Consider the following 27,149-nt stretch of genomic DNA (forward strand, 5'->3'; position numbering starts at 1 on the left):
AAAATTGTTTGATTATTTAATTTTGTAATATTTTTGCAATAATTCTGGTAATTGAGGGATAATTTTTGTTGGGTGTTTTTGATTTTGCGAAAATTTTTTTTTTTAAATAGAGTTGCATTCAGACATGTTCGACTGTAATCTAGTGCTAAGAGGTTGGATACTATACAATTTTATTTATAAATTTAATTTTTTTACTGTTTTAGCGATGTGGCGCAGCCAATCAGGAATTTTTCTTCACAAGATGATTCGCGTCACTTTCCTCCTATTCGTGGTCGTTCAACTGTTTACACGATGCTACGGAGTGAGTTTATATTTTTTATTATTCCTAGTTTTTTTTAAATAGAATAATAAATTAATTATTTTTATAAAATTATTTATGAAAATAATTAAATGTTTACGTATAATTTTATTAATTTTTTTTTAAATAAAAAAATACATAGGTAATAAAAAAAAATTTTTAAATAAATTTTTAAATAAATAATAATTAAATCGGTTATTCTGTTCATTTAAGTATTTTTTTTAGTCTTTTTAAGAAAAAGTTTAAAAAATTTGTAAATTCTATTATTTTTAAAATTGCTAATTTTATTGAAAAAAGTAAGTAAAAAGTTAGTTACTAGTATATTATAATTGTGAATATTGATTTTTGGAAGATGGGTAATTATTTTCTTATTTTCATTTTTAATTTTATTTTTAATTTTATTTTAATTTTTTTTTATTTAAATTTTTTTTTATTTTTAATTCTATTATTTTTATTATTCGAGAGTGAGTGCCCATGAACTTTCAAACAGTCCTTCGCTTAGTTCATTCGTAATTGATACGAACGCGCGGCTTGATCTTATTTGGAATCAAAGCATTGAACCTTCTTATGTAAATTACTTTGTAATTAGGAAGTAACTCGAATAATCACTATGTTTCTGCTTGAATATCAAAGCCACTTCCGTAAATTACTATATAGACAGATCATTCGCGCTCATCCGAGCGTTTCACTGCTAACAACTAACGCTCCTTAAGTACCACAATGAAAAAAAAAATTATATATATATATTTTGTTGAAATAGAAAATAAAACGGAAATGTTCATTTAAAGATTAAAAAAAAAGAAAAGATAAATAGAAATTCAAAAAGAATTTTTATCGCATTTATCATTTAATTTGACGTTTTGAATTTCTACCGTAAATTACAAAGAATATATTTTCAATATTAATGATTAAATAATTATCAAACAAAATTAATGTATTTTTAAGTTTTTAATTTTCAATCTAAAATTGGTAGTTGATATTCTTTTGTTTTTGAAAACTTTTTTTTGTAATTGTAATTTGGGGGATATTTTCCAAAAAAACATTTTCTTTTTTTTAAATTAACAGGAGTTGATCTCAAAAATTGGATTTTTAATTTAAAAAAAAATTTAATTAATTAATTAGTAAAATAGTTTTTGCGATATCTCTCTAATAAAACGCAGTAGAGTTTGTATAATACTTTTGCGGTGTTATTAATAAAGATATGAAATAATTTTATTCCTATGAAAATTAATACGAATTTGCCTCTTATCTTTGAAATTTTCAGTTACGCGTATTTTAAATTATCCAGTTATAAAAAACTAAATATCAACCATTCGATAATTGATTTAAATAAATTTGTTCTATTTAGATAACGATTTATGCTTATACAAATAATATTTAACTTTTTTTTCTCTTTCTTAAGCATGAAATTTAAAGATTTCGAATCATTTTCCGTGAAATGTTTTCTTTCGATTTTCACCACTATTATTATTTTCTATATTTTATGATTAAAAATTAAGTTAAAAATTTAAGATTATAAGAATTTGAAAATTAAAATTATATAACTAAGAAGTAAATCTAAATTGAAACTAAATAACGATTTTTATATTCTTTTTCTAAAATTTAAATTTCAACTTAATAAATTTTAAGTTTAAGCTAAAGAGTAAAAGTTTGTGAAGGACCCTTATCAATTTTTAATTTTTATATTTTTTATAGTGTTTCAACATTACAATAAAATAAATAAATTGAAATTGAAAATAAATTGAGAGTCATAAAAAGGAATGTAGTATGTACTAAATTTAAAATTAAATTCTATGCAGTATTATGTGATAAATATAATTTTGTTGAAATGTATATGAGATTTAATATCATCAAGACTATTATATATATATATACAAGTGTGTATAAAAATATATTAGCGGGAAAGTGTTTCTTATGGATGAAATTTTGTGTTGCAAACAAACTTTTAATGGAAATTGGATATTTGGTGAAACCATAAGGGATCGATGTAAAAGCAGGAAATAAGTATAATTTCCAATCATTATGATATAAATGCAACTTGCTTTAGTCTATAGGACTACTCTTAATGGCCTGTCAGTCCATATTCGAATGGTCCATGCCAGTCAATATTATACTTCTTTGCTTATTTGAAACTATCTCATAGGATGTTTTCCTTCCTGATTCGCGTTTCGAAACCTAATAACTATAAATTAAAAAGATAAAATGATCGCGCAGAGTTTAAGGAATACTGCTTCAAAAATTTATTTATCGGCCAGTTGTGTAATTTTATTACAACTTTCATTTTCATTTTCACTTTATTTTTACTTTAATAACTGATTTTCATTTTCATTTTCATTTTCATTTTTACTTTATGTTTAAATTATTAACCATTTGCAGGGCTCGAACTAGGTCTGTAAATACTGTAAAGGTTCGTAAATTTGTTTCAAGTCAGTGAAAGTCAGTTTAAAAAAAAAAACCCTTAATTTGATTGAAAAAGGAAGAAAAGTTTGTAAATTGTACGATATAATTTGGAAAATTTTAGATAAATTACAAATGATTGCAGAAATTCAATTATTTTTAAAAGGAATAAAATTCTTCGCCAAAATTTAATTATGTTGAAAATTTTTTGAAAATTCTCTTTAAAATTTCAATTATCTTTAGAAATAATAAAATTCTTGGCAAAATTTAAATTATTTTCAAAAATTTTCTAAAAGATTTCAATTATTTAAAAAAGTTTTTAATAAAATTCTACGCAAACATTTAATTATTTTCAAAAAATAAAAAAATTCCTCAGGAATTCAATTATTTACAATTTTTTTAAAAAATTTCTAAGCAACATACTTTAATTATTTTCATAAATAATTTACGATTTGTGAATCGAATCGAATTTCTCGGAAAATGTAATTATTTAACCAATTAAATTATTTTATTTTCAAATATAATACATTTTTTTATGGGAATTCAATTATTTAAAAGAATTGAAATAAAATTCTTCACAAGAAATTAATTATTTTCATAAATAATATTTTTCTCCGGAATTCAATTATTTAAAAAAATTTTTAATAAAATTCGTTGCAGGAATTTAATTATTTTCATAAATAACAAAATTTATCGTAGAATTGAAATCATTTTTTATAGAATTTAAAAACAAAATTATAAGAAAATTGCATTGATTCTTAAAATGTTTTTTAAAATTCGCTGGAAAAATTCAATTATTTTAAAAAGTTTTCATAAAATTTTTTTATAAAAATTCAATTTTAAGAAATATTTAATTATTTAATAAATTATTTGCAGTCCAATAGGCAAAGAACTGTGAAAACCAAGGAGGGGGGGTACACACTTTTTAAAAAAAAAATTTCTAGTTTTTCGCAAAAAAAATGTGAGCGCTAATGGGGGGGAGGGGTGCGATTTTGATTTTCAATTTCAATTTTCTTTAATTTCAATTGAAGTTAAAATCAAAATATAAGTGAAAATGAAAGTGAAATGCAAAAATGGAACTGAAAATGAAAGTCAAAGTTAAAATGAAATTGAAAATGAAAGTGAAAGTCAAAATGGAACCAAAAAAGAAAGTGAGAGTTACAGCGAAATTACATAATCGACCCCCTGACTAGTATTTTAGTTCGGATTTAAAATAAAAATTTAATATTAAATAAAATTTTATAGTCTCACACATTACGACAATCTTAATTTATAAAATCTGTTTCATTTATTTGAATTGCAAAAATAAAAATAAAATAAAAATTGTGAAAGTAACTGTCGAGAAAGCAATAAACGACCTTAAGGTTCGAAAAAATAGTAAATCTCTAAAAAAAAAAAAAAAAAATTACAACAGTCTGAGACATTTTTAAATTCACACGCTATGTATATTACTCATTAATTATGTAATGAAAGTGATAAACGAGGAAATTACAATAAAATAGTGCAAATGAGATTTGAAATTACGTTTTCTAAAGAGTAAAGACTTTTCTTCTACAGTATGGTTTAAATTGCACATTAATATTTTACTTTACAATTTAAATGAAAATAAAAATAAATGCGGTTTATAACAAATAAATTACTCAATATCCACTTTCAATTTGTTTATTTATGTTATAATAGAAATCGACTTTTTTTTCACACTTGAAAATAATTTTATATTTATAAACATTAAAGTATTAAGAAATTATAAATTAGATTTTGCACTTTAAAATTGGATAACACTTTACTCTTATTGTTTAGAATACATAACCGGTTATGCATGATTTCCTTTGAACCGTAAAATGAATCTTTTATATTCGAAAAACACTAAATGTCAAACAATTTACAATGTAATGATTACATTACTTTATTGAGTGAAAAGAAAATATATAGTTAAGTCTCTCTCCGCATCCCTTCTCCAATCGGGATTTCTTTTTTTTAGCAGCACCATATTAGACTTTTCGCTATATAAAACGCGACCCGCAAGTATTTCAGCCACAGAGAATAATCTGTTTAAATCCTAAGTAGACAGCTGTTACGAATGACTTTCAGCTTAACTAACTAGAATTGAAAACCGCTTTGTCAAATTATAATTTAAAATTTTTCTCCGACTTGCAAATGATCGTGAATGAGAAAAAAAAGTCGATGAATTTTTCTTCGATGATGAATAAAAAAAGTTACATTATATTTTCTTTTTTTTTGAAATACGGTCAAGTGACCATATGTTAAAATTTAAAAGTGAAGAATTTAGTTTATTAGACTTGTTTGTTGCTTGCGGTGTGACAAGAGTAAATTTGCCCCGTCAATGTAACTTTGCTGCAAATTGTTAACATTGTCAGAGGAGGTAAATCGGATATACGGGCATCCCAGTGATGAAACTTTCTCAGAGAACTGTTGGTCAATGCCTCCATAATGGCCGCGAATCGTGTAACTACACTTCCACAATGTATACACGGTTTTATAATGTTGGCGAAACCAGAATTTAAGCAATAGGCTCTCCTTTTTACGAGTTAACTATTGTTTCTCAAGTGAAATCAAATAAAATGACAAAATGCTTCCAAACCCCCCTTCCCCCCCCCTTCCATCCTTCTGCTCTAGAAAGAGGAAAACAAGGATCCACATTCGCGAATTACATTATACAAACGTATCTGTAATATCTTTGCCACACACAATTTAGCATACAATTTACGCGCACGAGATTTATTTTTATACTCAGTTTAAGTCAAGATAGCATGAAGTTTTTTTTTTAAAAGTTTTTAAAAAGTTTTTAAAAAGTTTTTAAAAAGAAAAAAATGTAATAATAAAAATAAAATTCAATATATAAACTGAAATCTATAGTGAATCTAAAATCATTGACTAAATTTTTACTATACACTTCGTTTTTAAGGGTTTTTCAAGGCCTGTTTATGAATTTCGATCAAAATTCAAAATGGCGGCTTCAATATGGCAGACAAAAAGTAAAAATCAATCGGATTTGATTGAAACTTATTACTTCAGGGTTTTTAGAGTTGATAATTATGAATATAACGTCTGATTTTTGAAATTAAAAATATGGCAGACAAAAATTTTTTTTTAAAAAGTAGGTATTATTGTAACAAATTTTTTTTTAATTTTAATTTTCTATAATTTAAAAAAAATTAAATTTTTTTTTTATTAAAAAAGTAGCTATACAATAAATTTTTTTTTTGTCGTTACTATAAATCATAAATTAAACGAATTTAGAGAAATTACAAATAATTGCAGAAATTCAATTATTTTTAAAAGTAATAAAATTCTTCGCAGAAATTTAAATATGTTTCAAAATTAAAACAAATTTTCAAATTAAAAGCAATATAGCGTAAATTTTTAGAAATAATTAAATTTTGAAATTAATTTTTCTGAAAAATTTTAATTGGATTTTTTTTTTATTTTATTTGAAGTTTTTATTTTTCTAATATATATATATATATATATATATTTCATTGAAGAAATTACGAATAATTGAAATTTGAAAAATTGAATATTGTAAACAAATGGATTTGAAAATTGTCAGAGAACTTTTTCGAAAATTAATTGATTTAAAGAAGAATTTTAATTAAAAATTCTTGAAAATAATAATTCAATAATAAATTATGAAAATAATTTTGAAGAAGTACAATATTCTTATAATTAGTTATTAACTACGATTTTAATAATAATAATAATAATAATAATAATAATAATAATAATAATAATAATAATAATAATAATAATAAACCATATAAATCATAGTTTTTCTAAAAATTTTAAATTGAGGCAAAAAAAGTATAAAAAATGTTAATAAAGGGCAAATTAGGTCGTTGCACTAATATGATATTATAAATCTATTAAAATTTTCCTTGTTTCTTAATTCGTATTTTTTTTAAGTAAAAAATAAATAAATTCATAATTCGTGAAAGTGATATACTTTAATTTAAAGTGTAAGTTTCTAAAAATAAGCAGAAACATTTTTTAAAAATTTGTATGAAGAATTTTGTTTTTTTTTTCATAGCAGGAAGAAAATACAATATACCATTTACGAGGGAAAAAAGGGAGATACAATTTCTTCTTTTTCAATTTTTTTCTCGTCTCTAATCGTAATAACGTCAAATTACATGAAAATTTCCGTTTTAGATGTGGCACTTTATCTGAACAACTTTCGCTAATACTTGGGTGTGAAACATAGAGAACATGTCCTTGAGATTAGTTTTGTAGTCTTCGATTTTTTCCATTTTGTATAAAATTAATTTTATTTATTTATTTAATTATTTATTTATTTATTTAGTTATTTATCTACTTTTTTATTTAATTTTTTATTTAATTTTTAATTTTTTGATTTACGTTTTTGTTTATTTTATTTATTTTCGGTTTTATTTGATTTATTAATTCTATTTAAACAATGAATAATCATTTTTTGAGAATTTCAATTTTTTTCTGATCTGTGGAACAATTGATTTTTCAGATCCATCAACATATGACGAGGGAGGAGCTGATGTCGGTGTTCCAGACGGACCACGAATCCGGTAATGAAAAGTAAAAAGAACTGTTTATCACCACTGCAGACGTTCAGGCGCTGATTTCTTCTTCTTTTTTTTTTAAAAACTTTTTCTTCTTCTCTTCTCTTGTCTTTTCTTTACTTTAATTATAATACATTTTCGAGCTTTTGTGCACATTTGATCGCTGAACTGTTTATTTTTACTTCCGTATTGTTATTATTTATTCTTTTTATTATTATTTCTTACTTTTATTTCTTACTTTTATTTCTTACTTTTATTTCATACTTTCATTTAATTCCTTTTCTTTATGTTTTGTTTTACTGTAATAAAAATTATTTACAATTTTTCTACAAAAATTTAGAATTGTTAGAATTAAATTACTTTTTTTGTAACATTTTTCTTCGTTGGTTTTTTTACCTACGAAAGTTCTCATAAGAAAAAAAAGAAGAAGAAGACATTAGATTGGGTCATTGACTTAATGATTCAAAGAATAATAATCCACCATGGTAGAAGATTACGTCAATGATCGTGTATTTTTCTCTTGTCCAAAAAACTTTTAAATCCTTATTTATTGCCGTGAATCATTTCTATGAATATTTAAAATTTCTTTATATTCGACAAATTGTCGCGAATGGATGTGTTGTTTCATACGTGACCTCATCTTTTCCTCTTTTTCTTCTTCTTTTTCAAAACCTCGTTCAAAACTAACCAGATTTTTTTTTTTTTTTTTTTTTTTGAAAAATTATCACTCACTTGTCTGTGTCTGGCTTTGGGTTAAGCACGTGCATTGATTATTTTGGTTATTGATAATATTATTATTATTTGGTATTTAAATATTTATAATTTATTTATATTAAAAATATAGTTTTCTTTTAACACCGAATGTTAAGAAATACAAATTTTACCTTTATAGTGTTATTTTAAAACCGAATGTTAAAAAAAATTTTTACAATTTTACCCTTGTAGTTATGGCGTTAGATTGAAATTTTTATTTTTGTAAACCATTAATTAATATATATTTAATACCAAATAGTAAATAATTAATCTATTATATAAAATGAAATTTCTCTAAATTTTATTTATTATAAATTTATAATTAAAATTGTGAATCATTTCTTTCGCCATCCAGTGTAATTTTTCTAATTTCATGTTAATCTATTTCACTCATTTGCATTAAGGTTTTTGCGGATTATTGTTTTTTTGAAAATATTTTGCGAATAAACAAAATATTATATGCTAAAATGAACAATATTTAAATGAAGTGTTTGTTTTTATATAAAAGGAAAAAAATAAATTTCTTTTTTAAAAAATAAATTCACTCTAAATGTGAATCAGTAAAATTTTCATGTCCACTTTTCCACATTCAGTTATTTTTATCTTAACTGTAAATATATTCATTTTTTTTAAATAAAAATATAAAAACAAAATATTTTCAAAAAAAAAATATAAATTGTGGTTCGAGAAATGCATCGATTTTTTTTTAAATTTACATGTCCATGAAATTATTCAATTTACATGATAATAATTTTGATTGTGAATTGAAAAATTAAATTTCATTGGGAAATATTAATTTTCAGTACCAATATACCAAGTGGTACCAGTATTACATTCGGTGCACAAGAGAAGTCAAGATGCAAAACAGGAAGTGCATCTCAAGGCGTTCGGAAAAGATTTCCATTTGTCCCTGGAGCCAACAGAAATATTGTGGTCCGGAGATCATTTATCCATGTGGACAGTCACTAGAAATGATTCGCAACCAAATGGATTGGATTATGAGATAGTACCGGAAGTAAGGATATTTTTTTTTGTGTTACCAAAAAGAAATCTTAATTTAAACCTTCTTCACTTTTTCACCATATTTCTGATGAGAATGTAAAAGTAGAAAAATGAATAATGTAACTACTTTATTTATTCAATTTTAAAGAATTAGAGTATATTTATTGTAAATAAGAATAATTTCTATTGTAAATAATAAAAATTGGGTTTAAAAAAAAAAGAGTTGTAATGAATAATAATTATTTGTATTTTCTTTAGACGAGTACAGATATTGGTGACGCCTACCAGGACGAGGAGAATATGGCATCAATTGTGCTGCACCGGAACGAGGATGAGAAAGTGCTCGTTGTAAGAAGCCTTGTTCTTTCTTAACATTTCTTTCGAAACTGTGTGTATGTCTATTATTACAAACAATCTTTCGCCAACTTAGCCCCGGCCTCTGATGTTATAATTATAGCAATACCGGTTGCAATTTATTGTGCACGTGCACTCACCTCAACACAATTGACAATTAAAGGCGTTGGCATTTGCTCTTCCTTTGCTCGAAATAAGAGATTCAAATTTATTTATGTATCCTTCCAATTTGTTCAAAAATGTTGCGAATTTATTTTCTTACTATTATTGCTTTCATTATTATTATTAGTACTATCATTCTTTTTATTATTATTTTCGAAAATTTTAATAAAATTCTTGGCAAAATTTCAAAATTTTCCTGAATTCAATGATTTTCGTAAATAATAAAATTTATCGCATGATTTCAATTATTTTTGGTAAAATTATGAATTCCACAGGAGAAATGTAATTATTTTTAAAAATTTTATTAAAATACTTCAAAAGAATTTAATTAAATAGAAACATTTTGGCATAATTTTTTTTTTAAGAATTTAATAATTATTTTCAAAATTTTTTATAAAGCTCTTTATAAGAATTCAATTATTTTATAAAATTTAGATAAATATTTTTATAAGAATTACATTTTAAGAAATATTCAATTATTTATTTTTATAATCAAATAATTGAATTCTTGTAGAACTTTCTAAGAAGAATTTATTTTAAATTGCATTTTAGTTAACATTTCAATATTATTTTTTTAAACGATTCAACTATTTACAACAATTTTTCTAAATTCAATTATTTTTAATATCTACTATTTTAATAAAAAATTGCCAAAAAGAATTCAATTATTTAAAAAGAAATTTATAAAATTCTTCGCAAACATTTAATAATTTTTAAAAATAATAAAATTTTCACAGAAATTCAATTATTTAAAACATAATTTTCATAAAATTTTTCGAAAAAAACAATTATTTAAAAAGATTTTTAGAAAATTCTTCAAAAGAATTTAATTATTTTTAAAAACATTTGGTCTATTTTGTTTATTAGAATTTAATAATGATTTTCAATAAATTTTTCATTAGCTTCCTTGAAAGAATTTATTTTTTTTTTTTCAAAAATTTTATAAAATCATTTGCAAACATTCAATTATTTTCATAAATAATAAAATTTTCACAGGAATTCAATTATTTAAAAATTAAAACACAATTTTCATAAAATTTTTCGAAAAAAATCAATTCTTTAAGAAGATATCTTTATTTCTATTAAATTCTTTGCATGAATTGAATTATTTTTTATAAATAATAAAATTCATCTCAGGAATTCAATTCTTTTTAAAAAGTTTAATATAATTCGTTGCAAAAATTCAATTATTTTCATTAATAATAAAACTCATCGCAAGATTTAAATTATTTTTAATGCAAATTTTGAATGAATTCCTCAAAAAATGTAATTATTTTTTAAAATATTATTAAAAATCGTAGAAAATGTTGAATTATTTAAAAAAATTTCGCTATAATTTGTTCATTAGAATTTAATAATTATTTTCAATGCATTTTTAATTAAATTTCTTTAAGGAATTTAATTATTTTTAAAAATTTTAATAAAAATCTTCATAACAATTCAAGTATTTTATAAAATTTTGATAAATCTCCTTTATAAGAATTCAATTATTTTCAATATCTACTATTTTAATAAAAAAATTCCCAAAAAATTCAATTATTTAAAAAGGAATTTAATAAAATTCTTTGCAAGAATTGAATTTCCATAAATCATAAAACTCATCGCAGAATTTCAATTATTTTTTAAACAATTTTAATCAAATTTCTTGAAAAATGTAATTATTCTTAAAAATTTTATTAAAAATTGTAGGAAGAATTCAATTATTTAAAAATTTGTTAATAAAATACTTTATGAGAATTGAATTTTCAAAAACATTGAATTATTCAATAAATTGTTAATTTTTGTATTTCAATAATTGAATTGAATTTTGGATCCAAAAATTCAATTTTTACTATGAATAAAATAACGAATTTCAGATAAAAAAAAAAGTAATACCATGGAAATAAATAACATTACGTAAAAAGTGCGTCTCTTTTGAATGTATAAGCAAAGGTTAAAAATAATTGAATTTTCCAGTCTATTGCATTAAATTAAAGTCCGTTTTTATTAAATGACTTCGAAGATGCTTTTGCCGCGGTGTGTTTCTATATAGCGATTAGGACATTTAAGATCGAAAACCTTTTAAATGAAACACGTAATGTTTTAGGTTTTTGCACTTATGTAATGAATCGCAAAAGCGTTGTTTTTTCTTTTCCTTTTTTTTTTCTTTTAGTGACCCCATGTTGTTTTGACCTTTTAAGCTTTCACTCTCTCTTTCTTCTTCAATCTGACCGATGCAATGCATTTTGAGATAAAACTCGAAATTGCCAATTCCATCAACAAGTGCATGACACTTTATGGTGATCTAATCATTTCCATCCTATAACATTTATGTCCAATAAATTTTAATGTACCGCCCCCCTGAAACTCTCATTAATTTTCTGTTTCTTTTTCAAACTCGACGAGTGGTTTTTTTTTGTCCTACTTACTTCATTGAAAAAAAGAAAAATAATTTTATTTCTTTCTAGCTATACTCTCGTAGAGTTCAGCAGGGGAATTATGATCTATTTTAGACCCTAGGACCTTTTTTTTTTATTATTGGAAAATATCTAAAAAATAATGTTGTTTTATTCTAGTGATACTTTCGCTTTGCCAGGGGAAAACGATTTACTTTAGACCCTAGGCGGAGTATTTATACCCCAGGGTAAAAATGATCTATTTTACTCCCTAGGGAATTTATTATAATAATCTATATAGAAACATTTCCGAAAAATATTTAAATTTTCAGTTCTCTATGAATTATGTGCAACGTGAATAGTATAAAAAGAATTCACAAACTCTGCATTAAATTTTATAACATTTCGTCTAAAATAAAAACATGCTTAGCATAATATCGTGCAATGTGACTTCTTGGAAGGTTGATATATAATTTTTGAAATGAAGGAAGGAAGCAATTAATAATAAGATATGTTAAATATTCATAAGAAAATATTTGAGTCGTAAAAAAAAAGTTGGCATAGTTTTTTTTTTTTTTTTTTTAAATGACCGCCTTTGATTTTTCTTTCTAATTCAGCATGGGAATATTGGATCGGACTATGTGATTCGTCCACTTCCAGAGCGTGTGATAAAAGAAGTCGTGAGTCAAATTAAAAATCTTCACGAACCACACCTGTTGCCCAATGTCACGAGGGTGAAAAGAAACCTGAAGAACACACATCATCATGTTGTATTTAAAATATCAGAACGTCCTTTAAACGACGAGTTTAGTGACTTTGGTAAGTTCTTCAATTCTAAGAAAAATTCTATAAATCACTTTTAATAAAATGTCGACAAATTTTTTTTTTTTCAAACATTAGGTTTATGTTTATCATTCGATGATTTTATAATCAATGTTTTAGAAGAAAAGGAAAGAGATAATAAGGAAGAACAAAAATTATGGTTAAATGAATCATTTTTAAACCCTTTTTCTGATTTTTATGTTTTTTTTTTTTTTTTTTTTTTTTTTTTTTGAGGTCTTTGGCCTGTTAGTTCTTTTGTAATATAATGAGGTGCTTTGATATTCAATTTTATTCCAGTTATCTTATTATGTGAAATCATTTTCGTTCTGAGTAAGGAGCGGTAATGAAATATTAATGATGTTTTGAATTGGTAATCTGGAAGAGTTTTTTAGAGCAATTTTTTTACTTTGAGGTTCATACAAAATTGTATATTAATTTTTTATTTTGAAAATATAAATAAAAAATAAATAAATAAAAATAAAATTTCACTTGAGTAGTAAAATTTGCTATTTTATTTTTATAGCTTTTATGGAGCCAGATCATTTGTCAAAGAGATTCAGGAAGAAAAGATCGGTCAGCGTTAGATCGAAACGTGATGCGCCATATGTTATTTATCCTGAAATTCTTTGTATAGTAGATTATGATGGTTACAGGTAATTTATTTTTACTTTTACTAATTTCTTCCATTAATTTTACTTTATTAAAAAAATTAATCATTTTTCTTCTATTCTGAAAAAAACTGAGAAGTTGCAAAAAGAAAATCAAATTTTTCACTTTTTGAATGTCACACCTAAATTAGGGGGCGTCCAAAAACTACGTTAACAATTTTTCATTATTTATAGACCCCCACCCCCTAAAATTGCTGATTTTATTAATGTTATACTTTTTATATTAAAAAAAAAAAAAAAAAAAAAAAAAAAAAAATTCTTTACTGTATAATATTTTTTTAATTATATTAAATTTATAAACGTTATAAAACTTTTATGAATGGCCTATTTATATTCATAAAAATTTTCAATTGATACCAAATTTATAATTAAAATGTGAACTTTAATTTAAGATTGAAAATTTAAATTCACCTGAAAAATAAAAGTGTTTTACAAAAAGAATAAATAAAATAATAGAGAATAGTAAATGAAAATTTGGAATAGAAGTAATTTTCAGAAATTATTTTCAAAAAATTTGCCTCTTTATTTATTTATTTCAAACCCCTTTTAGAAACTGACGTAAAAGCACGAGAGGGGCTGCTAATTTAAATATTTTATTCATCTTATATAGATTTTATTTTAAGATAAACTGAGCTTCTGTTTACACTCGAGAGCAAATGTTTGGCTATAGGAACAGGGGAACAAAGATTGACCGACTTGACTTTGAATTGCAAGTTTCTAAACTTAAATATATACCTGGTGTCCTCTCGCATTCGTGGCTATGTCCACAAAAAAAAAAATGTTGTATAGTTCTCATTAACAACTCATCCTTTATTTAACAAAAAAATATTTTTATTTTTGTTCATAAAGAAAAATTGGATTATTATTTTCAATTAAATAAAAATTAATATGTGACGCCCTCCGAAGAAAGGTGGTCGCCATTTTAAAATAATCATATGTTTCTTTTGGCGCATGCGCAATAAAAAATTCAGCGAAGGAGTTTTTTTTAAAGAAAAGACAATTTACTTTTTTTATTTATTATATACAGCTTTATTGCAACTTCTCATTTAATACAATATTTCCCAGAAAAATTATTAAAATTATAGTTATTATTGTAAAATTAATAAAAAAAATTTGTTGATTTTATTCTTTCATTTTTTAAAAAAATAAACTTTATTTTTTTCCTTAAAAATTTCTAAAAATCGATATCAGGCTTCGTACTCGATAATTAATTTTAAAATTTCTAAAAATTCACACCTTAACGCATTTTATATTCAAATATTATCTCACATTTTAATTGAATTTTAACTCTAAATCAATTCTCATTAGAAAGTTTTACGAGAATTCAATTATTTAAATACAAAAATAAATAACATATTGAATAATTGAATGTTTCTTAAAATTCAATTCTTCTAAAGAGCTTTATCAAAATTTTTGAAAATAATTGAATTCTTCCAACGATTTTTAATAAAAATTTTAAAAATAATTGAATTTTTTTCAAGGAAGCTAATTGAAAATGTATCGAAAATAATAATTAAATTCGAATAAAAAAATTATACCAAAATGTTTTTATAGAATTCAATTCTTTTGAAGAATTTGAATAAAATTTTGAAGAATAATTGAATTTTTTTCGTGGAATTCATTTAAAATTGTACTAAAAATAATTGAAATCATTCGAAAAATTTTATTATTTATGAAAATAATTGAATTTTTGCAAAGAATTTTATTATTTATAAAAAATAATTGAATTCCTGACAAGAATTTTGTTATTTATAAAAAATAATTGAATTCCTGACCAGAATTTTATTATTTTTAAAAAATAATTGAATTCTTGCGAAGAATTAATTTGAATTCAAGAAATCTTTTTAAATAATTGATTTTTTTTTGAAAAAATTTTATGAAAATGATGTTTAAATAATTGAATTTCTATAAAAATTTTTTTATTTGTAAAAATCATTGAATGTTTGCAAAGAATTTTATAAATTTCTTTTTAAATAATTGAATTCTTTTAGGAATTTTTTTTATTAAAATAGTAGATATTGAAAATAATTGAATTTAGAAAAATTGTTGTAAATAGTTGAATCGTTTAAAAACATAAAATTGAAATTTTAACTAAAATGCAATTTAAAATAAATTCTTCTTAGAAACTTCTACAAGAATTCAATTATTTAAATTCAAAAATACATAATTTAATGAATAATTGAATATTTTTTAAAATTGAATTCTTATAAAGGGGTTTTTAAAAATTTTTGAAAATAATTGAATTCTTGTGATGAATTTTATTAAAATTCTTAAAAATAATTGAATTCCTGAGATGAATTTTATTATTTATAAAAATAATTGAACTCTTACGAAGAACTTGATTCAATTTTTAATTTTTTTATACTAGAAATGTAAAAAAAAAAAATTATCCAAATAGTATCAAATCGTAAAAAAATTAGTAAATTTAGTTTTAGTAGATGCAATAAATAGTTTCCTGGTAAAATTATTATCATCTCTGTTAAGTGTTTCTTTATATTTAAAAAAAAGAAGAAAATGTAAGATTTTTTAAAATGCTTTTAGATTGCACGGCGGTGACAATGTGCAAATTAAGCGTTACTTTGTTTCATTTTGGAATGGAGTGGATCTTAGGTACAAATTACTAAAAGGTCCTAAAATTAGAATCAGCATCGCTGGAATTATAATATCACGCGTGAGTAAAATTTACAATTATACAATAATTAATATTTACATTTACAATTTACATATATTCATTATTTTTATAAATAAATTAAATATTCTTTTGATTCGTAAAAAATTTTTTTTTCACAAATAGAATTTTAACGTTAATAATTATTTTAACATTCAAAAAAAATCTGTACACAATCAGAATAGTTTAATATTTAATTTTTGAATTTTCAAATTATGTAAATTTACGTCGACATTTTTCTTTCTGAATAATTCAAATGCCTTTTAGAAGTTAATAAAATCAGCCTTTAATGGGAATAAATTGAAAATTTTAATTTTCTAATATTTCAATCTTTGAAAAATTTTATTTCAAAATATTGTTAAAAAAAAAAATTTTGCACATTGAAAATATTTTTTTTATTAGGGTAGGGACGCGACACCTTATTTAGAAAGAAATCGCGTTGGACGCGATGCCATCGATTCAGCGGCTGCCCTAACCGATATGGGCAAATATCTTTTCCGCGAGAGGAGACTTCCGGTCTACGACATTGCTGTTGCCGTCACAAAGTAAGGAGTGTCTTTTCTTTAGGGTTAATAATTAATACAGAAAATAAAAAAATTACGCACAATTTTCACTATCAAAAATACCTCAAAATATTTCATTAATTATTAAAATTTATCCAGTAGGGAAAAAAAACTAATGCTAATTTTTTACTCTAGTGTTTATATTAAATTTTTACAGTTTAATTTTATTTGAAAATACTTCCTAGAAATGATAGAGAGGAATTTTATGGAATTTTTCATTTTATTTTTTATTTTATACAGAGGGAAAAGAAACTGACTTTTTTTTTTTAATCAACAGAGGTAATAAAATTTTGAAATATTAATTTTTCAATGTCAAATTTTTATTTCGACAAACAGGTATGATATGTGCCGTCGTAGGAAAGGCGGTCGCTGCACTAAGGGAACTGCCGGTATGGTTTATTATACACTGATAATGCATTTTTTATTAATTTCCTATTTAGGTATGTTGTGCTTGTCGAGAAAACGTAATTACAAAATTAACGTTGACCTTACGTAATTCACACGTCTGTTTATTCTAAACGGGAGTATAGGTATTTTTATTAATTTCGTTCAAGGTATATAAAGTAAATTTCTTTCTCGATTTATTTCAATTTTTTACTATTCTTTTAATTACCTTTTTTTTATTAATAAAATACGATTCATTTTTTTACTAATAGTTGCAATTAATTTTTATTGGTAATTACGATTTTTTCTAATTAATAATTACTGCGAAAAAATATATAAACAAAAATTCAATTAAACTTTTTCAAAAACATTAATTTCAAAATTTAATTATTTCTAGAAATTCACTCTATATTGCTTTTAAAATTCAATTATTATCTATAATTTTAAGTGAAATTCATTTTTAAATCAATTTTTAATACAAAATTCTACTAGAACTCAATTATTTAAATACAAAAATAAATAATTTATTGAATAGTTAAAAGTTACTTAAAATTCAATTCTCATAAAGAATTTTATCAACAAATTTTTAAATAATTGAATTCTTCCAACGATTTTTAATAAAAATTTTAAGAATAATTGAATTTTTTCACGGAATTCAATTAAAATTGTTTAGAAAATAATTGAAATTCTGCAATGAGTTTAATGATTTATGAAAATAATTCAATTCTTGCAACGAATTTTATTCAAATTTTTAAAAATAATTGAATTCTTGAGAAGAATTTTATAAAAATTATTTTTAATAATTGTTTTTTTCGAAAAATTTTTAGATTTTATTAAATTTTTTTAAAATAATTGAATTCCTAAGAAGAATTTTATTATTTATAAAAATAATTGAATCGTTTCAAAATATTTTATTCAAATTTTAAATGAAATTCAATTTTAAATCAATTTCTATCAGAAAGTTCTACAAGAATTCAATTATTTAAATACAAAAATAAATAATTTAGTAAATAATTGAATATTTCTTAAAATTGAATTCTTATAAAGAGCTTTATCAAAATTTTAGAAAATAATTGAATTGTAATGAAGAATTTTATGAAAATTTTTGAAAATAATTATTAAATTTTAATAAACAAATTATACCAAAATGTTTTTATATAATTCAATTCTTTTGAAGGTTTTTAATAAAAATTTTATGAATAATTGAATTTTTTTCGTGGAATTCATTTAAAATTTCACTAAAAATAATTGAAATCATGCGATAAGTTTTATTATTTATGAAAATAATTCAATTCTTGCTACGAATTTTATTCAAATTTTTAAAAAGAATTGAATTTTTGAGAAGAATTTTATTATTTATAAAAATAATTGAATTCTTGCGAAGAATTTTATAAAAAATTGTTTAAATATTTTTGTTTTAGAAAAATTTTATAAGAATTGTGTTTTAAATAATTGAATTATTATTTTGTACGAAAATAATTGAATGCCTATAAAAAAATTTATTATTTATGAAAATAATTGAATGTTTGCTAACAAATTTGTAAATAATTGGTTATTTTTTCAAAAAATTTTTTGAAAATTTTGTTTTAAATAATTGAATTCCTACGAAAACTTTTATTATTTATGAAAATAAATGAATGTTTGCTTAGTCCCAAGGAAATTGGTGGGAAAAAATTAAAGCCTTTTTTTTATTGAAGATTTCTAATTATCAACTTAATAAATTATTAAATGTGAAAGAAGTTAATTAATAAATTATTAATCATTCGAGAAAGAAATTTACAATATTTCTAACAGAGGACTCGCTTTGGATGAACATTTTTTTTTTGTGAAATTTGCGGTTTAGTAATATACTTCTAAATCTCGAAAAATAAAAATTTAAAAAACCTCATATATTTAATCGAAAATAAAAAATTGTTGCTTCAAGATATTTTTTCCAAATAAACTAACAAATGAAAACAAGAGGAAAAGATCGAGATTTGAGGTTTAAATAAAATGGCATGATATCCAGAATGACTACATTCGAACATTTACCAATTAAAAATAAATTTATTAAAATATTTTTCTTTAAATATTTTATCCACATAATTATTTTTCATATTTGTCAATTTTGAATTTTGATATTTTATTTTTTTATTAAAAAAAAAATTTGTGTTTGTGTTTGGCTTGTCTGCATGCATTAGGAAAAAGCTTCTAGGAAGTATTTGCTTGGCTGTTAGTGTTTTTTTTTATTAGCCGAATTGTTTATACAATTTATATATATATATATATATAGTATATATGTTACAAAATGTAAAGAATATAAAATTTTTATTAACGTTCTAACTTCCCAGAATTGAGGAGGACTGCGACCAAGCGGGCTCATAAAACGAAACGTGTAAACACGTCGTTTGATGATTTAATTACATTTTTATGAATTGAATAAAAATTTCCAATAGGGTGGACAAACTGTGTTATTTTTTTTTTCATTTTGACAACAGTGTTTTTCAGTATTGATTACATTAATTCTCCATTAGAGTGTTGATTTGTGTCGAAATTTTGTCTCGTGACGTGGTCAATACGTCATCGTCCATTAATTAACGATGATAAAAAAAATGTTTTCTGTTATTGCGTTGCAGATTAGATATGTGCAGGAGGCAATATGCGAATGACGTGTGCAATAGAGGAACTGCAGGTACGTTTCTCACTCAAAAAAAAATGCACTTTTTTTATCGAAATAGGAAAGAACAAAATGTTCTAATTTAAAAATAGAAAAATCAAAAATATTAAATTAAAAACATGTTTTTTTTAATTTCTTTTTTTTCTCTCAGTTTTTTAATATTTTATTTAAATGTTCAATGCAGCTATTTTTAAAATAAAATTTTCCGAAGAAATGGTGGAAAACGTCTTCTTATTCTTCTACGGGGTTCTTCCTATTTTTGGTTTCTTTTTCTCAAATTTTTTCACCTTTTTCTCTTTCAAAAAAAAAAAAAAAAAAATCATCTCTAGTACAAATGGAGAAATCATTCATTTTTGGTTAGGTCTCTCTTTAGCATTTATATTTTTTTTGTAAATAACGAAAATAAGTTTATTTCTCACATTCTATTATTCTTCATTGTATCAAAAATTTGTGTTAATTTTCCTCCTCTCTTTTTTTTCTCCCTTTTGATTTTTCGCCACACACAAAAATAGAAAAATTTCTTTTTTGCTAAAATTTGTGACTAAAATAACATTTTTCATTTAGGGAAATTATTTTTCGTTTCTTTACTTCTTCTTCAGCATTCACTGTTTTCATTTCTTTTTTATTTGGGAATAAAGCAGTATTTTTTGGAAAAGGAAAACTTTTCTCAAATCTATTTCTTATTTTTAGTTCATTTTTTGTGATGTTCGATTTTTTCACAGTGGTGGTTGTAAAAAGAAATTTCGTTTATTGAGAAGATATTTGTTTTCATTTTGTGAAAAAAAAAACATTTTCTGGTGTTCGATTTTGAAATTTTAATTTTACTATATCGATTCGTTTTTGACTTTGACTTTCATTATCATTTTGAATTTGATTTTGGCTTTGACATTTATTTTCATTTTCACTTTTACTTTCCAAATCAAAGTCAGAGTGAAAATCAAAATCAAAAGTCAAAATGAAAGTCAAAGTCAAATTCAAAATCGAATTAAGACTTAAAGTCAAATTACAATTTCAATTCTCGTTTTCATTTTCCACTTTCAGTATTTGTAATAATTCAAAAATCTCATGGAGAGAATAAGGTCTTCTCAGGATTATATAAAAAAAAAAATTCCAAAAAGGAATCGAATTTTAGAAAATAATTTTGAGATGTACCTCCTTTTTGTAGATAAAAAATGCGTTATCTCAGTATCTTTATGTCTATCATATTCTTTCTTTTCTTTCGGACGCATTTCTGATATGGACCGCGGTCGGTAAGTCTTTGAAAAATAAAACAAAGAAAATAATTTCAAATTGTCACATATCAATTAAAATTGATACTTGACATAGTCTTCTTCATTCTAAAAAAAACAATTGTTTAACAACTCTAACTACAAAATTAACACCATATAGATGCATGTCGCTTAAAAAAAGAAAAGCTAGGCTCGCTTCGACTGACGAAAAAAAATTAAAAGCCGTGATCTTATTAATATTTACCTAATATTTTACTCTTTAATCGAAAATATTAACTCGAAATTAACAAAAAAATCAATTTCATTTTTTGCTTCAAGGGGGCAATTATTTTGCTCTCTGGTATTTTATTTTTGTATGAAATTAGAAAGAATGAATAAAGGAGGGTTAGTTTTTAAAGTAACTATATTAACTGTTGATTTAAGTATAATAGGAAAATTTTTAATAATAAGGAGTAATTGTGAATTTTATTAATATTTGAAGTAATAGACAAAAGAAAAATTTAGTATAATTTTAACAAGAATTGAATATTTTTGAAAGAGACATTGATAAAGTTTTTTAATGCAGGATTCGCGTATGTTGGTGGAGCTTGTGTCGTTAACAAGCGACTCGAAAAAGTTAATTCTGTCGCTATAATCGAGGACACTGGCGGCTTTAGTGGCATTATTGTTGCTGCTCATGAAGTTGGTCACTTGTAAGTATTTTCTATTCTTAATTATATATATTTAAAAAAAAAGTCAGTCAAAGAAAAAAGTTTCAACTTATTTTTGAAAAAATACGATTTTGAAAATTTTATTTATCAATTCAATTATTCTTAAAAAATTAAAATTGTCAAAGCCAAAGTGAAAGTCAGAGTTAAAATGAGAGTCAATATTGAATCGAAATTCAAAGTCAAATTACAAAATCGCACCCACGATACAAAGTTTGCATTAAAAATAAAAAAAAATTCTACAAAATTAGAATAAAAAGTTGAAAAAACTTCTGGTCTAAATTGGATGAATTTAAATTTTAAACTAAGACTTTTTTTACCATGTGTATTATTTATTTTTAATCTGCAACTTGTAAGACAGATGAAAGAAATTTTCATTTTGTATTCTAAATTTTAAAGTACATACTTGATTCTGTAAATGCTTCTTAATATCTGCCAGACTGCTGAAAACCCTCTTTATTTTGTTTCATTTTTACACCTTTTTTCTCTTTCTTCTTCTTCTTCTTCTTTGCTGAAAGAGAAAAATTTACAGAATTATAAAGACGGCATTTTTATTCTTCTTTATACGGGAAAGAACAATTTACAGAATTATAAAAGTCGGCATTTTTATTTCGTTTGAAAGCGAGAAATATTTATTACATTTTTTTTTGGTTAAAGCTGCTGTTTTATATACTAAAAATAAGAAATGATTATATGTTTGCTCACACCAATGTAATTTGACAGTGACCTTAACTTTTTTTTTTCATTAAAGACTTTGCCTTTCAATCATCAGAAATGAAGGAAACAAGATTGCACCTTGTTACCAGATATTATACAAATCGGTTAGAAAATTGTATATTGAAGAAGTATTATTTTGAGATAGGAGAAAGTATTATTTTGGTTTAGAAAACTAATTTTCACACGAATTCAATTTCAAACTACTTTCATGTTTTTTTTTCTATTCTTTTTTCTATCCTTTTTTTGTTTTTCTTCTTTTATTTTTAAAAGTAATCTTTATAAGTGTAAAAGAAAATTAAAAATTTTTATACACCTGCTTTGTCAATTTTGTTTCAATTATACATAAAATTCTTCTCAGGAATTCAATTATTTTTAAAGATTTAATAAAATTCGTTGCAAGAATTCAATTATTTTCATAAATAATAAGATCTATCGCAGGATTTCAATTATTTATATTAATAATAAAATTTAACGCAGGATTTCAATTATTTTTAGTACAATTTTAATTGAATTACACGAAAAAATTCAATTATTCTTAAAATTTTTATTAAAAATCTTTAAAAGAATTAAATTATTAAAAAAAATTTCAATAACACTTTTTGAAATGATTCAATTAATTTCAAAAATTTTTCGTAATTCAATTATTTTCAATATCTACTATTTTAATAACCAATTTCTCAAAAGAATTCAATTATTTAGAAAGAAATTTATAAAATTCTTTGCAAACATTCGATGACTTTTATAAATAATCAATTTTTCACAGAAATTCAATTATTTAAAATTTAAATAGATTTTCATAAAATGCATCGCAAGAATTCAATTATTTTTAAAAATTTTAATAAAATTCGTTGCAAGAATTCAATTATTTTCATAAATAATAAAATTTATCGCAGGATTTCAATTATTTTTAGTACAATTTTAAATGAATTCCACGAAAAAAATGCAATTATTCATAAAATTTTTATTAAAAATCTTTAAAAGAATTGAATTATATAAAAACATTTCGGTATAATTTGTTTGGTAGAATTTAATAATTATTTTCAATACATTTTTAAGTGAAATTCTTGAATGAATTTAATTATTTTCAAAAATTTTCATGAAATTCTTCATAACAATTCAATTATTTTCAAAAATTTTGATAAAGCTCTTTATAAGAATTCAATTTTAAGAAATATTCAATTACTTACTAAATCATTTATTTTTGCATTTAAATAATTGAATTCTTGTAGAACTTTCTAATAAGAATTAATTTTACATTGCAATTCAGTTAAAAATCAATATAATTTTTTGAAACGATTCAATTATTTTTAAAAATTTATCAAAATTCAATTATTTTCAATATTTAATAAAAAATTTCCCATATGAATTTAATTATATGAAAAATCCTTCACAGCAATTCAATTATTTTATAAAATTTCGATAAATCTCTTTATAAGAATTAAAGTTTAAGAAATATTCATAATTACTCAATAAATTATTAATTTTTGTATTTAAATAATTGAATTTTTGTTGAACTTTTTCAGAAGAATTGATTTTAAATTGCATTTCAGTTAAAATTTTAATAACATTTTTTGAAACGATTCAATTATTTTTATAAATAATAAAAATCTTCTTAAGAATTCAATTATTTTTAAAAATTTTAATAAAATCCTTCATGAAAATTCAATTATTTTCAAAAATTTTGATAAATTTTTTGCATTAGAATTCAATTTTAAGAAATATTCAATAATTCAATTAATTATTTTTGTATTTAAAATTTAACTAATTGAATTCTCGTAGAACTTTTTAATAAAAATTGATTTAAAATTGAATGTCAGTTAAAATTTTAGATAATAATTGAATATTAAATGCGATATAGTGGTAATTTTTAGAAGTAATTGAATGATTTTTAAATTGAAATCTTTCAAAATTTTAATTATTGTAAAAGTATTAAAAAATAAAAATATAAAAAAATAAAAATATTAAAACTTTTATTTTAAAATTTCTATTAAAATTATAAATCCAAACAAAATAACATCACAATATAAAATGATTAAAGTTTTGAATAATTTTATTTGAAAATTTTAACAAAAAATGATTGAATTTTCGAAGAATTACATTTGTAATTTTAGAAATAGTTAAATTTCAAAAAAGCTTTACATTGAAATGATTTAAAATCATTTTATTTCCTGTGAAAAAAAATAGGAATACTCAAGTATTTATTAGAACATCTTTTTTTTATTGGATCAATTCACGTGGAATTGCTTAATTAATATCATAATTATTATATAAATTGTCAATAATTAGCTGAATTATTATTTTTTGTAAAGAAATCAGTTTGAGAGATTCAGTAAAATACAAATATAGTAAATGAATTGCATAAGTATTTTAAAGTAAGAGGATAAAGTTTATGTTTATTTATAATTATAGAGGAATTAATTTTCCTTTTGTTTTAGATTAGGAGCTGTGCATGATGGTTCGCCACCACCAAGTTACCTTGGTGGACCTGGAGCTGAAAAATGCCGCTGGGAAGACGGTTACATCATGAGTGACCTCAGGCATACTGAAAAGGGATTTAAGTGGTCCCATTGCAGCGTATCGTCTTTCCATCATTTTTTAAAGTACGTTTCCGTAGAAATTGAAACATTTATAAATAAATATATATATATGAAATATTTTTAAGTAAAAAAAGTGTGCAATATTCGAAGAAACGAAATCTTAAAGGCGCAATAATTTTCTTGCTTACTTTGCCAAGTGTAATTAGAAAATTTATTTCACAATTAGTTTCATTTCTGTATTTATATAATTTCAATTTTTATTCCATTTTAAGAATAATTAAAAATAATAATAGTTTTGAGAATAATTACTCTTAATATAAATTAATTTCGCCATCTGAGAAATTTCTTAGTCGTTTAGGCTGACTCTACAATAAAAGTCTGTTGCCTCCCCCCCCTCCAGTTTCGTAAGTTTTCTTAGTTTCCTGCAAGCTTACAGGCTAACTAGAAAATTAAATTAAAAATAATAATTGACTTTGAGAAATTTTATTAAAGTATAATATTGAACCAAACGTGATTGAATTTTTCAGAGTCTTATTTTTCAGAGTTTTATCATTTATGAAAATTTTAAAATTGACATTGTAAATCGTGAAATGCGTGTGAAATAAATTGTAACGAGGTTTGAATTAATTTCAATTTTTTCTCAGTGGGGATACAGCAACTTGTCTGTACAATGCACCACACGAGGATGAAGCACTGCCGAGAGTTTTACCAGGAAAATTATTATCGCTTGATGCACAATGTCGAAAGGATCGTGGAACGAGCGCTTGCTTTGTAAGAAATTTTAATAATTCGTCCTTTTCACTTTCATTTCTTGACCCTGAGAGAAACTTGCTTGAGTTCGATGCACGAACCTTCTTCTTTTTTTTTAAACAGATGAGAGGATAATAACTGTAATAAATGTCAAACGTCATCAGGTCTATAAAAAATGGGGGAAGGATATTTTTTTTACATTTTTCCCCAAATGGTGATTTTAGTTTAGTAAACATTTCCATAATTGTGGAATTTGGAATAGTCAAAGTATTCTTTCTTCTTTTGGCTCAAAATACTTTTCTTTACACAAAATATTTTTCTTCGTTCAAAAATATCTACTTTTCTTTTCTCAAAATAATTTTCTTTACTCAAAATAATTTATTTTACTCAAAAAACCTACTTTTACCTAGAAAAAATACTTTTCTTTAGTACAAATACTATTTATTACTCAAAATATTCTTCTTCGTTCAAAAATACCTACTTTTCTTTACTCATAGTCAAAATACCTTTCTTTACTCAAATTATTCTATTTTCTCAAAAAACTTACTTTTATTTCGAAAAAATACTTTTCATTAATAAAAACATTCTTCTTTGCTTAAAAATAATTACTTTTCTTTACTCAAAAAAGCTGCTTTTCTTTCGAAAAAATACTTTTCTTTACTAAAAATACCTTTCTTGACTCGAAATATCTACTTTTCTTTATTTAAAATACTTTTCTTTATTCAAAATACCTAATTTTATTTACTTAAAAAATTTTTCTTCAATAAAAATAACTTTCTTTAGTCAAAATATTTTTCTTAACTCGAAATACCTACTTTTCTTTTCTGGAGATACTTTTCTTTACTCTAAATACTTTTCTTTACTCAAAATATTCTATTTTACTAAAAATACCTACTTTTACTTTGAAAAAATACTTTTCTTTAGTAAAAATACTATTTATTACTCAAAATATTCTTCTTCGCTCAAAAATACCTACTTTTCTTTACTCAAAATATTCTTCTTCGTTCAAAAATACTTACTTTTCTTTACTCAAAATATTCGATTTTACTCAAAAAACTTACTTTTCTTTCGAAAAAATACCTTTCTTTACTCGAAATATCTACTGTTTTTTTATTTAAAATACTTTTCTTTATTCAAAATACCTTATGTTATTTACTTAAAAAAATTTTCTTTAATAAAAATAAGTTTCTTTAGCCAAAATATTTTTCTTTACTCGAAATACTTTTCTTTAATCCAAATATTCATTTTTACTTAAAAATTCTTACTTTTCTGTACTAACAATATTCTATTTTGCTCAAAATATCAATGTTTCTTTATTTAAAATACTTTTCGTTACTCAAAATATTCTTCTTCACTCAAAAATATCTATTGTTCTTTACTAAAAATACTTTTCTTCACTAAAAATACTTTTCTTTATTTAAAATACTTTTCCTTCAAAAATATACTTTTCTTTGCTAAAAATACCTCATTTTCTTTACTTAAAATACTTTTCTTTAATCCAAAAAAATTCTTTTTTACTTAAAAATACTTATTGTTCTTTACTAAAAATACTTT

The 27,149-nt window shown here is 22.6% G+C and overlaps 1 protein-coding gene across 4 annotated transcripts in view; it reads left to right on the forward strand.

Annotated features, from left to right (window-relative positions):
- Nucleotides 1–245: 245 nt before the first annotated feature.
- LOC122498756 (A disintegrin and metalloproteinase with thrombospondin motifs 16-like) overlaps nt 246–27,149 on the forward strand; it is a 33,808-nt gene continuing 6,904 nt past the window's right edge. The window contains exons 1-12 of one of the 4 annotated variants that reach the window (XM_043606665.1): nt 246–301; nt 7,194–7,264; nt 8,805–9,016; nt 9,262–9,351; nt 12,512–12,713; nt 13,240–13,369; nt 15,926–16,055; nt 16,455–16,597; nt 19,615–19,670; nt 21,450–21,576; nt 24,744–24,908; nt 25,490–25,616. In XM_043606665.1, coding sequence (XP_043462600.1) covers nt 7,258–7,264; nt 8,805–9,016; nt 9,262–9,351; nt 12,512–12,713; nt 13,240–13,369; nt 15,926–16,055; nt 16,455–16,597; nt 19,615–19,670; nt 21,450–21,576; nt 24,744–24,908; nt 25,490–25,616 — 1,389 coding nt within the window. In that variant the 5' untranslated portion in view covers nt 246–301; nt 7,194–7,257. Of the gene's footprint in view, nt 302–7,193; nt 7,265–8,804; nt 9,017–9,261; nt 9,352–12,511; nt 12,714–13,239; nt 13,370–15,925; nt 16,056–16,454; nt 16,598–16,951; nt 17,005–19,614; nt 19,671–21,449; nt 21,577–24,743; nt 24,909–25,489; nt 25,617–27,149 lie in introns of all 4 variants that reach the window. The other 3 variants (XM_043606663.1, XM_043606664.1, XM_043606662.1) reach the window with 3 other exon arrangements.

Source organism: Leptopilina heterotoma, unplaced genomic scaffold, assembly GCF_015476425.1.
Source record: "Leptopilina heterotoma isolate Lh14 unplaced genomic scaffold, ASM1547642v1 Lhet_159, whole genome shotgun sequence".
In the NCBI taxonomy this organism is placed as follows: Eukaryota; Metazoa; Arthropoda; class Insecta; order Hymenoptera; family Figitidae; genus Leptopilina; species Leptopilina heterotoma.